This window comes from Dromiciops gliroides, chromosome 3 (assembly GCF_019393635.1).
Source record: "Dromiciops gliroides isolate mDroGli1 chromosome 3, mDroGli1.pri, whole genome shotgun sequence".
Classification (NCBI taxonomy): Eukaryota; Metazoa; Chordata; class Mammalia; order Microbiotheria; family Microbiotheriidae; genus Dromiciops; species Dromiciops gliroides.
Genome location: NC_057863.1, coordinates 158992463 through 159006910, shown reverse-complemented (window position 1 = coordinate 159006910; position 14448 = coordinate 158992463). Strand labels below are relative to the sequence as shown.

The 14448-nt window shown below is 35.2% G+C and overlaps 1 protein-coding gene and 1 long non-coding RNA gene across 3 annotated transcripts in view; one reads left to right on the top strand and one right to left on the bottom strand.

Moving 5' to 3' along the window:
- The window catches only part of CLYBL (citramalyl-CoA lyase), a 396026-nt gene that overhangs the window by 19874 nt on the left and 361704 nt on the right, over nt 1-14448 (bottom strand). For both annotated transcript variants that reach the window (XM_043997995.1, XM_043997994.1), the window contains exon 7: nt 10088-10212. In XM_043997995.1, coding sequence (XP_043853930.1) covers nt 10088-10212 — 125 coding nt within the window. The remainder of the gene's footprint in view (nt 1-10087; nt 10213-14448) is intronic.
- The window catches only part of LOC122751060, a 78819-nt gene that overhangs the window by 24959 nt on the left and 39412 nt on the right, over nt 1-14448 (top strand). The gene's annotated exons all lie outside the window — the stretch shown is intronic.

Genomic DNA, 14448 nt, shown 5'->3' with positions numbered 1-14448 from the left:
CTTGAGGCAGGCAGACCCACCAGTAGGCTACTATAACAATCAAGGCACAAGGTGATGAGGACCTGTACTAGCAGGTCTGGGTAGCACTTGGATACTGGAGGGGAGGTGCATGGTGAGAGTTAGTGAGGAATCCAAGATGATGCCTATGGATTGTATAGCTTGAGGGGATGGGAAGATGGTGTTGCCTACAATAGTAAATGGGAAGGTAGGAGGGGAAGAATTTAGGGGGAAGATAATGTTTTAGACATAATGAATTTAAAATGTCCACTGGACATCGAGTTGGAGATGTTTGACATGTAGTTGGAGATGCAAGATTGGAGGTCAGGAGAGAGGTTGAGCCAGGAAAGGTAGATTTGAGAGTCATCAGCATATTTATCCATTTAATGTGGTATCCCTCTGGTAGAATATTGACTCTTCGGGGCAGGGGCCAAGATGAAAGAAAAACCTAGAGACATAGTTTCTGGGTAATTAATAAATCAATTTATTAATTAGGCTAGCTGGCAATCAATAAATTGATGGCCAGTGGTTTCTCTTGCTAACCAAAGATGCCAAGGGAGATCCTGAAATGCTTTAAATACCTTCTGAAAGGGAATTCCCCAGAAAAGCTGAAAATCAGCTCTGATTGGTGGACATTTAATAAAGAGGAGGGCTAAAAAGTCTTCAGCAAGAATGTGGCTATGATCAGGAGACTCAGCAGCCTCCAGCAATCTTGGCAGGGGAAGCCATCTCCATCTGGACCTTCTGGCTGGTTTTCTCCTTCATGTGCAAGGTCACTCTAACTCTAATGGAGGAAGGCAAGGACAAGAGTTCCTTCCCTTAGTGTAAGGGCTTACTCAGACTAGATTCTGTATATACTATGAACAGAATTAGGACCTCCTACTTGGGTGGGGTTCCTGCCCAAAACTGATGAGGGCTAGTTGCAATCTCATCAGTCAACCATGGCTATCAGAGACTGACTGACCTTAACAGGAGGTAGGCCTTAATAGAAAATAGAAGGAAAGGGGTGGATCATAATTAATAATTAGTTATTAATATAATGGTATAATATTAATTTCTCCTTCAGGGGCTAATTTCATTTTGTTCTCGTATCCTCAGTGCCTAGCTCCAATGTCTTGCCCATACTAGACAGTTAATAAATGCTTGGGTTGTTAGATAAATGATTAGAGAGAACAGAGAAAAAGTCAAAGAGATATACTCAGATAAAAAGAAAAAAGAAAAAAACAGGAAAAGATAAAGAGAGGGAGAGATAGGTAGAGTGACAGAGATGTAAAAAAAACTTATACAGAGAAAAAGGAAAAATACAGAAAGAAAGATAAAGAGGTTGATTTTCATGGAATAATATTCTCATCTCTGGCCTTCTAGGGAAGTAGTGTCAAACTCAAATAGAGATGGAGGCCACTAAAGCATACATAAGGATCGCTGCCTCATATTGATGATGTGTATTGACTTAGAAAACCACATGTTAACATTAGCTATGCTTTCTTGTATTTTTATTTATTTTGTTAATATTTCTCAATTACATTTTGATCTGTTTTGGGCCACACTTGGATATGGGTCATGTGTTTGATACTTGTCTTCCAGGGCACTGTGGCTAAGGACTTTTAAGACCACAAAATCTTTTTGCAGTTATGGGCATAATCCTAAACTCCTCCTTGCACTGTTTGTCCTTGTAGGTTATATTAAATGAATAATAATAACTGCATTTGTCTAGCACTTTAAGGTTTTCCAGACTATGTTTAATTGCAACAGTCTGAAATATCTTCTTTTAAAATTTGTATCTAGATATAGTCCCATTCTATCCATAAATATATATGTAGAGATATATGTTACTATTTTGATATATTAATATAAAGAAGAAGTAACATGATATTAAAAATTAATGTATGTGCATATAGTATATATCTCAAAGAGGTGTCTACTTTTAAAGTTCTGCAGTGAGATAAGGTACAGATGGGGATAGGTTACTATTTATATAGATACAGGTGAGCAGATATAGATGACATGAATAATACCTCATTGTTCTAGTGCTTTAAGGTTTCCAAAAGTATAAAATAATATAATAAATATAAATTACTGACATATATACAAAGATATAGATCCACATATAGATATTCCTTTATCTAATACCAATAGCAACAATAACAACAAGCAAATATAGTATTTTTACTTGCACTTTAAGGTTTTGCAAAGCATTTTTACAAATACTATCATATTTTATCCTCACAAGAACCCTGGGAGGTAGGTGTTATTATTAGCCTCATTTTACAGATGAGGGAACAGAGGAAGGCAGTGGTTAAGTGACAAACACTGCTAGTAAGTGTCCAAGGCTGGATTTGAACTCAGGTCTTCCTGACTCCAGACCCAGTGTTCTATCTACTGTACCCCCTTCCTGTCTAAATAGTAATTAGGTATGTTGTTTTATGTATACTTGTAGCTGTATCTCTAGAGATATCTATATCTATAATTTTAAAAAGATGCTATCTCACAATGTTGTTGTGATCAAAGTGCTTTGAAAAACCTTGAAATGATATACAAATGAGAATTGTTATTCATTTCAGCTATATTTGTACCTCTTTATTGCTACCTATAGCTATATAGATAGAAATAAATCTTTGTAGTTACCTACATAATTTTAAAAGCAGCTATGTAATAATAGATAATAATTGTACCTAGCATTTATATAGTGCTTTGGCCTTTGATCCTCACGGAAACCCAGTGAAGAAGGTACTATTATTATTACCATTTCACAGATAAGGCTAAGAGAAGATACATAGGTTGCCCAGGATCAACCATCTAGCGAGCATCTGAGGCAGCATTCAAACTCAGGCCTTCCTGAATCCAAGGCTTTCACTCTGTATCCTCTTTGCCACTTGGCTTCCAGTTATAGCTACTATCCTTCCCATCTCTTTTCTGTATCTCCAGTCACTTATATGTCCCATCAGGTTCTAATGGCACTTTCCCTTTTTCTATTCACAACTTGCAAAAAACCATTTAATTTGGAACACAGTTCAGTTTTAAGAGATTAAATATGGATAAGAAATTTGGAGTCTGTGAAAGTCATAATATATGAATGGAGGAGTTGGCGACTACAATATGGTACGTTCACCTAACAAGTGGTAATAATGTAATTTAAACATGAAATCCAAAGAACCACTGTATGGAAGGTATAGGAATGTCACAAATTGAAGGCATGGATTTTCTCCCCAGAAACAAAGCATGTTACTGGTCAGCTCCATCTGCCAGGGGAGCCAGAGAAAGCTGAAACACCTGCCTCCTCCTGAAGGCTAGAAGTATTGCATCAAATTAGCATCACCTTTTGCACTTCCAGAAAAGGAAACATTCCCTAATGGAGAAAGTGCTGTTATTCCTTTTTTTTTTTTTTTTTTTTTAGTGAGGCAATTGGGGTTAAGTGACTTGCCCAGGGTCACACAGCTAGTAAGTATTAAGTGTCTGAGGCCGGATTTGAACTCAGGTACTCCTGACTCCAGGGCCGGTGCTCTATCTACTGCGCCATCTAGCTGCCCCTGTTATTCCCATTTTATAGGTGAGGGAATACAGAAGTAGCATGACTTGTCCATGGTTCCAGAGATAGTAAGTATCAGAAATAGATCCTTTGGATCAGTTTTTCTTTCCAATATTCTAGTGAACCTTAAGCTTGAAGGTCAAAATCTGGACTATGAGTTAGTTAAAGGTCTCCCTGCTCTACCTTAGTATCTTTCAATGTAATGAAGATAGGTGACTAAGGAGAAATAAACACACTAAATAACAGAGTGTATAAAAGGGGTGTGTGTGTGTTTGTGTGTGTGTGTGTGTGTGTGTGTGTGAGAGAGAGAGAGAGAGAGAAATCAGAGCTATGTATGGTGAATTAGGGTAGAGAAGATGAATCCAGATCAGAATCATAAAAGAAGAGAAATAGTTTTAATAGAGAGATGAAGGACATGGTGGTGTTGTGTGTGTGTGGTGTAAATGAAGACTGCAAAGGCATATGTTCCCTTTCCATTATCCTTCTAAGAACCTTATGTTGTTGAAGTTTAGTTGTTTTCAGTCTTGTCTGACTCTTTGTGACCTATTTAGGGGTTTTCCTTGGCAAAGATACAGGGAGTGGTTAGCCATTTCCTTCTCCAGCTCACTGTACAGATTAGGAAACTGAGGCAAAGAGGGTTAAGTGATTTACTCAGGATCTACAAGAAGTAGTAAGTATCTGAGGCCAAATTTTGAACTCAGGTCTTCCTGACTCTAGGCCTGGCACTCTATCTACTGTGCCCGCTCCTTCAGGAACCTCTTTTAAAGGTACATAATATCCAAGAAAAAATACTCTGGCATGCCTAACCCTATTTAACAAACCCTTGTATATGACTGTTATGTTCTGTAGGTTTGTGGTTGTAAGGAGTGAGTTGGATCCACTTTGGTCACCTCAGAACCCACTAAAATGATATTACAAAAATGGTTAAGATCCCTGATGAGATAAGTTTCAAAGTGTCTAAAACTCTAACATCTAAGGTTTCTTCAAGATGGGGGGGGGAAACCAAAAACAGGTATCCCTCATCCCCTAGTATTGATCTTACTATATATATATCAGTCAAAATCAGGATGGAAGTTGAATATAAATAGCACTAGAATTTCAAGATTTAATTTATTTTACAAACAATATAATTGATCATTGAAAAACCATTTTAGAAATAAATATCATTACAATTATAGTTGGGAAATTCAAATTGTGCCATATAATTCTTTAAAAAATGGAAAGAATGGAAGCTAGTAAAAACATAGCAAAAGTAGATTTATTTCCTTCTATCTTTCACTTTTACTAAGAAATGCCAGTTTCTGATTTCATTATCCAGACTTCCAACCAAAGGTGGCTGAGTCTAGGGGGATGGGGAAGGATGGGTGCTATGGGCTCTAAGTGGAAACAGTTCTTTTCAGTTGACAAAAAAGATACCAATCTTTAGTTCATCTCTTTGATCTGAGTCGAAGAGAGGTAGTGGGATTGCTGGCTTGGGAATGCATGGAAACAATATTTTTTGGCTGGATGGACATTCTGAGTTCTCTCAGTGACCCCGCTATAAGGTCATCTGGATAACACATTATTTCTTTGGTTAAGCTATGCTTTTGAGAACACAAATAAGAGGGGTGTGATATTCAATCAGATATCTATGTAAATCATTTGCACCCACTATTAGGAGCAGGGTGAGATTTTATTTTCTGTATTTTCTATCTGAGAAGCGCCATTTCATGAGAGGAAATGCACCTAGCTTGAGCCATCACTCTTTGTTAAGATTTGTTTATAATTATATGCCTATAAAGATTTCACTCATTCATATCGGCTCCATTATTTGGCAATAGCTTACTGATCTCACTGCACTCTTCTGAGTGAAATTAGAACTTTTCAATAATTAGGAAGTCTGTGTGAGGAATGTTAAGTTAGGTTGGGCAATGCCTTGATTTATTAGTATTTATTTGTGTTGAAACGACTTGAACTGTCCCATGATTAACACCTTCTCTTCCTCTCTTCTCACTCCCCAAAATGTTATAAGCAATAATTGCAAAATATGTAGATAGGTCAAAGAAGGCCTTTAAATACAGCTGTAAGAAGCAAGAGAAGTAATGAATAAAATAAAACATGAAGGACAATCAAAGGTGAGAAATGCTAAAAGCAGACTCATATAATAGAACAATAGAGATGCTAAAACAGTAGAGAAGGATATAGTAGAAGAGCCCCCAAATTACTGTACCTTAGCTACTTGGATCTGGGTGCCTTACCAAATCACTTAAAATTCTGTCACTGGCAATAATCATAATTATGTTATATGTTGCTGTACATATGTACATATATAAATTATATGCCATATTAAAGCATCATCAAATACATACATTGTATTTTATTATTTCTATTTTTCAATATTTTCTCTTTCAGTCTCTCTATTCTGAAAATGATCATGGTTTTGTGTTGTGATGTGATGATCATTTAAAAATGATAATCTTTCCACTTAGTTGTTATATTTGCTTTGGAAATGAGGAGAAATAGAAGGAGAAATAATCTGGTTTGCAGCAGACTTCTGAGATATACCTACATATATGTATTTATATACAAATATATTTGCATGTATAAAATCTTGTAAGTTATGTATATATCCTATAAGATTTTATAATATGCATATATAAAATCCTATAAGATATACACATAAATATATTATAGGATTTCATTAATATATTTTATTTTATATTTACATATCTTTTAAAACTCATCTTTGGCTTTAAAAAAAATTTAGTATTTATTTTTTGTATCCATTAAAATGCTTAATGGCTAAAAGGTCTATAAGGAAAATCCCACTCATTTAATAAGCAGAATTTAGGTTAAAATAAAAAATTTTCTAATATAATTAGAATTTTATTATTTTGAATAAAGTCAATTTATTTATAGAGTCTATTTACAGACTCTATAAGGTCTATTTATTTATAGACTTTATAAGGTCTATTTGGATAAAGTAGTATATTTACTTTTAATAAAAAACTTCATATGAAATATGTTCCTCTCCCCCTTTCACATTTCCCCAAACCATTTTTAAAATGTGTGATGCAATCCAGTAATAGCTAGTAAGGAGCCAAAATGGAATTAAATTATTGGGAACAGTTTTGTGTATTTAATGCAAATCACATGTGATGAACAAAAGACATTAGCAGTAGAGAGACTTTCATTTTATGGATTAACTAATTTTACAAAAGAATTAGAAAGGGAAAAAAAAAGTCAAATGGTGCCTATACCTTAAACTGAACCCCCACCTCTGATTCTTTGAAAGAAGCAAGCAAGCAAGCATATGGGTTATTAAGGGCAGATAGCACACAACTGATAACAGCTGGAATACAAATATTTTAGTTTGTGCAAGTTACAATATCAGCATCACTGTGATTGACAAAATATTGAATTTTTCACCTTCCCCCAACAGATATCAAGAAACAATGATGAACTTTAAAATTTTCTAATGCCAACTGACGTCCTTAATTCTTATTAGTGGGTACAAGGGATCTTATTCTGTAAATAGCTTAAAGTAGCCTAGGTTCAGACCTTTTCCAGACAAAGACCACCATAGTTACCTGCCAAATTGTTATAAATTATATGAGCTGAATATTATTTTTTAATTCAAAATGTTACTCATTAGGGATTGAGCTGAGGATATAAAAATTTATTTACTTAGAACTTCAATAAAAAGTAAAAAAAAAAAACTAGCCTAAAAAACCTTGTGATCACACCAACTGAAAGAAAATAATTTATCTGTCCATGATCAAATAATTCAAATTCACAGGATTTTTTTTGGGGGGGGGGGAGGAGAGATGAGAACTTTCAGTTTTGATTAATAGCACTAGAAAGAAAACACAAAAGACATACCCTCAGCAGTGTGATTTTCATAGATAATTCTGACCTTTGAGCAGAATATAATTTGAGAAAAGGAGCAGAAAGAAGAGAAAAGGAAATTAAGTTATTTTGCTTTATCAGGATGATTCCAGGAACAAAAGGTTTTTTTTTCATGTTAGGTTTTTTGAGGGGGAGGAGGGTGGAGAGGACCTCACTAGGACACAACTCCCCAGTTTTCCTTTCTTTGAGAGTCACCTGTGTTCTAGACTAACTCAGTAAAACAGATTTCCTATTCTTTCTTTAGTAATTCACCTTTGAAATGAAACAGATTAGCTGTTGGCTAGGAGTAATACTTTCTATAGAACAACCCATTTATACCAAGTCTTTGTAAACTGAACCCACATTATTTAAACCCTAAGATCCCCTCAAGATGGAGAGTCACCTACCTGCAGACCCAATTTTTGTGACCAACCAATGTATAGGCAAAATGAAAAAAAAATATGCTAACTGGATAAAATAGCCATGTGCCCCAACTGGAAGCCCTATTACTTGAGTCATTCAAACCTGGACTGGACAAAGAACCAGAGAATGTGCTGTAAGGAATAAACCTACACTTTTGGGGTAGGGTAAAGATGACCTAATTGTTCCTCCACTCCACTCTAATTTCTGTGAGTTTTTTTTCCTAAGAAAATAGATCCTGCCACACTGTTCTGAAAGCTTCTGCCCCAACAAGATAGCGCTTCTGATTAAAAACATTTTATAATCTCTCACGTTCAAGCATTGCCATCCTCAAAAGGCTTGAACAGGTTGGGACAATTTCCCCCAGGAACAGCACTTTCCAAACACAAAGGGAAAATGTTGTTTTCATCATTCGAGTTGCTTAAATGCCAGTTCAATAGTATGCTTCTAGTTGGGGTTCTATTTTCCTAAAACTGAAATTTAGGTTCACCTCTCCCACTACCCAGTCTTTCCTTTCCATGCTTGATGGCCTCATTCCTTGGCATCCAGCATCACACAAACACAGGCTGTTGATGTGCTCATTGCAAGCCCAGATTGGGGATCTGCTGGTTTTGTCATTTTTAAGGTCAACAGCTTATTATTTCAGAAGAAAGTATTTATCCCTATGAGTACTTCTACACTGGCATGAGGTACACACCAGTGATACCGAAACCCATTTTGCAAGTGTGCCTGTGTGCACAGGCAGAAATATATGAACGAGAGATGAGAGAATGATAAAATTATTTTGCATGTGTGAGTTTTACAGGGTGTATTCTAGTCTACACTGGATTCTCATGAGAACTGAATGAGGGTTGGAGGGAGCTGAATGAGAGGCAGAAATAAAACAAATTAACTACCCAAATAAAAATAGTTCTCCAGGAAGCACACAAGCAGGTATGGAGAGATGGATATCCCTCCATCTCAAAAGAAATTGCGACCACCTATCACAGAAGCAGGAGGTGGGAAGCAGACTGAAGCTAGGTTTTTGAATTTTTAGAATAGTGCAACTTCGGGAGGGAGGGAGGGAGGGAGGGAGAGAGGGAGAGAGAGAGGGGAGAGAGACAGAGAGAGAGAGAGACAGAGAGAGACAGAGAGGACTCTGTGTGTGTGTGTCTGAATCCTAGGGGTAGCATTGGAGAAGAGAAAGAATAAGGGCAAAAAATGAAGAATTGCAGGTTGTCCCCACTTCCCTGATTCTCCGACATTTTAAAGCCTTATGTTCTGGTAGTATAAAATGCAAAAGGAGACACTTGTCAAATTCATGCCACAGTTGCACCACGGAAGAAAAAGAGTTACAGAGCATTTTCTGCTTGTTTAAAAATTAGTCTCTTAATTTTTCAGTGATCTTTTTCTTGCCAAGCAACCTTCTATTGCCAATACCACAACTTCATCCTTCACAGAAGTACCAGGGTCAGCTTTAGCTATTAACTAGTAGAAACAGATTTACAGATGCAACTTTTTTCTTTCCTCTGAAAAAAGAGGCAAACTGGATTATAGCAAATAACCTTTAAGATAATTAACTGACAATGCTGCAACTGGCATAAAATCTTCCTTCCGGCGACACCTAATTTAAGTATTACTGGCACAAAGTGGAGACAGATTGTGCATCACCACTGCAATATTTACATAGCAGAAACCCACAGAGCAGGAAACGTGAGACTCAATGATGCACTAAATTAGGAACAACCATATTCCAGTGTTAATTTGCTTTCTACTCTATCCAAATCTCAGGTCCAGAAATTGGTACAAATGCACATAAAACCGCCCACTTTTAAATGACTAATTCTGAAGAGATGTTTTTCACATTAAAAAAGTTGGAATTTATTTATTCTCCCACAAGAAACATTTAGCCAAACGGTGTTCATTTCATTTCAATTTGTTCTTGCTTCAATTTCAAATTATTCTCATACCCATGCTTCACTCATATTTGTACATTAAAACTAAGAGCCTTTTTATATTTTCCCAGTGCTAGCAATGTCTCTTATGCAGTGTGGAAAAATGGATTCAATGGACTTTAAAATTCTGCTTAGGAAAGTGGGGAGAGTGAATAAAAAATATCAACTACATGAAGTCTTTTCAGTTATGGATATTGTCCTGGAAAATTATTAATTGATATAGTGCATTTTTAAAAAACAGCCAAATAGCTAGTTTTCTTTCTACATTTTAATACTATCTTCAATACTTTTAAAATACCCTTTTGAATATTATTATATATAAGGCATTAAACAAGACCATTACCTTTCCTAATTGTTGATGTTCTTTAAAAGCCGAAATCAGTTCTTTGGCCCACTTAATTTTTTCACTCGTTGGAGAAAACTGCTCTTGGACCACTGCAATTTGGTTTGGGTGGATCACCTGCTTACCTACAAGAAGATTAATAACACTGGAAACATGAAACAACAAACAGATGTTCAAACAAAATGTTTCAACCACTCGAGGATCCTGAATACCTTATAGACTGTAGGTTAAATAACTAATTATTTTAGTAGTTGGGAAAAAAGAACAGCAAGTAGGCAGGCTTTCTCTAGAACTCAGAATAAGGACAAACAAAACAATAGGAGTAAGTGCAATTTGTTTCTCTACAGAAGTACAATTCTACTCCATCAATAGATAATTTCCTATTTCTAGTTACAGGTGTATAGCCTGGGCAAATGCTTTGAGTCAGAGTTTTGACTAGAATTGAAATCTGTCAACCCCTTTAAAAGATGATTTTTGAAAAATTCTTTGAGTTAAAATAGAAATGAAACCCAATTAAATGATGAATATTAAATTTTATGAGTAACTCTTTCCATATGTTACAGAATTCTCCCAAGTTACATGATGTGTTTAAGAAGCTGAATTTTGACTTCCATAAACCCCAAAGAAATAAAATGACCAACACAATTCACCTCAGGTGCTGTCAACAATCAAATCTATAATTTACTTTTCATTTCCTATATGCTTTTGCAACAAGAAATAGAAAACCAGATTTTCAATGAAGCATTTTAATCATTTTTATAAAAGAAAAAGTAAATTTTAATACTGTTAAAAAGATTGTGCAGTTTTAGAAAAAAAGACTTAGAATTTAGAATTACCAAAGACTATTCTGACAACAGAAACCAACAAAACACCCAGATTTCTCTCTTTTGACTGGAGAAATTAAGAGATTTGATTTGTTTCTCAGGTAGCCATATGCCATATCTCAAAAGGAAGTTTTTTCTCTATGATGAAAACATTGACATAATTTCATATTTACTATAATTGTTTATGGATAGAAATAAAAACCTGACTTTATGTAAAGATCACAACTATTAAAGGAAATGATAGAAATGACATAGGCATTTTTTAAACAGTTCAACAAATGACCAAGGAAACACGGATTCCAATCAGAGCATATTAATAAAATGTAACATAATTTAGTGGTACAGTAATGATGCTATTATATTTCATTCTTGTCATGTTTATGGATTGAAAATGAATATATGATTAATAATAACTCACAATGGTGAGTATATTTTGATACATTTCTTTCATTTGTATTTTAGCCACTTTTTTAGTATTTAGTTGATATAATTTTATCCTTTCTTTTATTAAACATCAGCTTTACTAATGTCATCACTATATTTGAGTCAAAATAAGAATGACATTTGTATTAAAATGCCTATTTCAACATTTCACATGGGAAAATAATGATTTTTTGAGATGATATAATTAAAACAATCTTAAGTACCTTTTTTTGCTCATCTATGAGTGACTTTTAGTAGAAGAGGATTTGGGCAAAAAAAGCTATGTAAAGTAACTATACATTCAATCATTCAGGGAATAATTTCTGGAAAGAAATAAAGTTCTTGATGTCAGATTTCTTCAACATGAGATGCTGAAATTTTTATTTTGAAAATCAAATTGTGACACTATTACTAGGAACAGGAGCCAGTTACATATTGGCATTCATTTCCCACTCAGGGTTAATGCTGAATTTTAAACCTGTATACATAATTCATATAGATATCCAAAGATCCAGATTTCATGGAAACAATTTGTCCTAGGTTTTTCAAATTGAAGAACAAGTAGAGTCTGCATAAAGCATTACAAGACTAATGTCCAATAAATAGTTTTCAGACTTGTCCCCAGATTTTGGAAATGAAAATGATATTTCAAATATATGGAAACAGATAAACCCTATCAACAGTGACACTAGAAGGTATATTTCTGAAAATGTCTAAAATGAATTTTATAGTGTTGGTTTCCCTTTGGTGTTCCATCTTATGTATCCCAACAACTGTATAATAGCTTTAATGCCATGCAGGAATGAGGCAAATATTTTATACTCAAGTGTTGTTATTGACAAGTTACTGAGAGGGTGCAAAATTGGAAGACATTAAAATTTATGACCATGAAATCCTTTTTACAGTACCACTTGATATATCGTGCTTTAAATCAATACCTGTCAAGTCTTTTAGGTAACTGTATGGTGGTGTCATTTTTGTCTTCTACAAAAGACTTGGAAAAAGGAGAGAACCTATAGTGCTTCATATTTATATCTCTCTTCCCAGCACGTAGTAGTGGAAAAACTATAATGACGAAGTCAGCTGTTCAAGCTTTAGTCTAAGGTTTACTTTTTTGTGGTGTAATTTTTGTTGGTGGGGTTTTTTATGCCTTTTGGACAGGAAGTGTTCTAAGTTTTAATGACCACTGACATAGCTAAGGCATTGACTTAAAAAATCAAGCCCCATGGATTTTTGACTGTAAAACATTTAGGGTATAAAAATAAACCCCAATCCAGTGCTGAGACTATCACCCAGGCTATGTCTCAGGGATAATAATCTTAAAGAAGAGATAACTTGCTTAAAACATGTCATTTTAAAAGTAAGTGAAATCTTTGACTCTCTGGATCCTGCCTGGTAAGAGATCCCCCTCCTCACAATAGACACTTCTTTTAAACCGTGGATTTTAGAAACTTACACTACTTGTTTTGTATGGTTTATTTCTTTGTGATAAGACAACATGTAGCAATTCAGTGCTAGAATAAACAGCTCCTAAGTGGTATAAAAGATAAGTCATTACAAAATCCTAAAGTGACATGCTGAAAGCTAGCAGGGATATATATGCAAGGTTGTTTCCCGCCCCCCCCCCCCCTTAAAAAAAGTGCTTTTTTGTAACATGACCTGTAGTTACTGATTTTTACTCTCTATTGGCCTATGTGATTATGTGTAGCCTTGATTCTTCCACCCGCACCCCCCCTCCTTCCCAACATCATCTCCACCTCCTCCCCTCCCTTACTATTCCCTCCCTACACACACCACACTTTCCTTTCTTTTTTTTTTGTGTGTGTGATTTTCAAGGTCCTGAAGTCTAAGAACAGCAATGGTGGGGCTGCAAGTTCATACTAATGAGTCCTATGCCCCCTGTAGGTCTTTAAAACCTGATCTGGAATAATTTGTTCTCTATGCTTGAATTTAGCATCTAACTTCTCTTAACACTGTAACTTTTTTGGGCTAAGTTACCCAGTGCTTCTGTAGGAAAAAAGATGCCTCTCTGAAGCTAAGCCTAGGTCATAATGAGTGATGGTGACACGGGCCACTATAGACTTCATGTTTGTTTTCTGTTTTTATTGAATTAGTTTCCATTTCAAAGCAACATCTGGCTGCTTGGCAGCCAACCCTACACATCTTAGGTTTACAACATCGATGTCTGTTGGGCAGACTGCGTGAAATCTTTCCCAAAGTTGTCAATTTTGGCCTCATCTTAACTAGCCATGAGGAAGAGAGACAGGTGTAATAGGGCCACCCACAAAACAGTGACATTACTGATACAGTAGAATGACTATTTTCCCTCTCAATTTGCATTCAATTTAGTGAAAATGAATTAAAGTACTTGAAATCTGACCATATTTGATGGTATCAATAAGGGACCATATTTGTCAAATATTTGTGAAAAAAGATTACAAACAAAAATCTGGGCTTACTTAAGTCTTAAAGATAAAAAAATGTTTTAAATATGAAATAATTTTTTGCATTAAAGTTATCAGCCACTAATGTATCTTTTTGATCTGGTGTCATTTTTCAAAAGGTTCTTTCAATAATATTTGCCTGGTAACCTTTAAACTAAAATTTTCATAAGAAATAATTTAGATTTTGATTTCTTCTTTATGGTTTGAGTGTATTTTAATTTCTAAGACGAATATAAGAAAATCCCATGTTAGTTTATCCTTCCTCTCTTTAATTCTCTCTCCTTTTTTCCTTCCTTCCTTTTCTTTCTTTCTCTTTTCTTCCTTTCCTTCCTTCTCTCTTTTTCTTCCTTCCTTTCTTTTTCTTTCTTTCTTCCTTCCTTTCTTCCTTTTTCCTCTTTCTTCCTTTCCTTCCCTTCCTTTTTTCTTTCTTTCTTCTTTTCCTTCTCTTTCTTTCTCTCTTCCTTTCTTCCCTCCTTTTTTAAGTTATAGAATCCCATTGTGTATATGTCAAACAATAGATTTCTATTGCAAAAACACAATCTTTGGTTGCTACCCTGGCTCATAGGGGTGTCTGAGTGATCTGGTACACCAATCACTGGATAGCAGCCTGCATTACAGGGCTTAGTTGCAAGGAGCCTGCTGGTCTCGCTGCCTGCCAGTACCCGTAGGT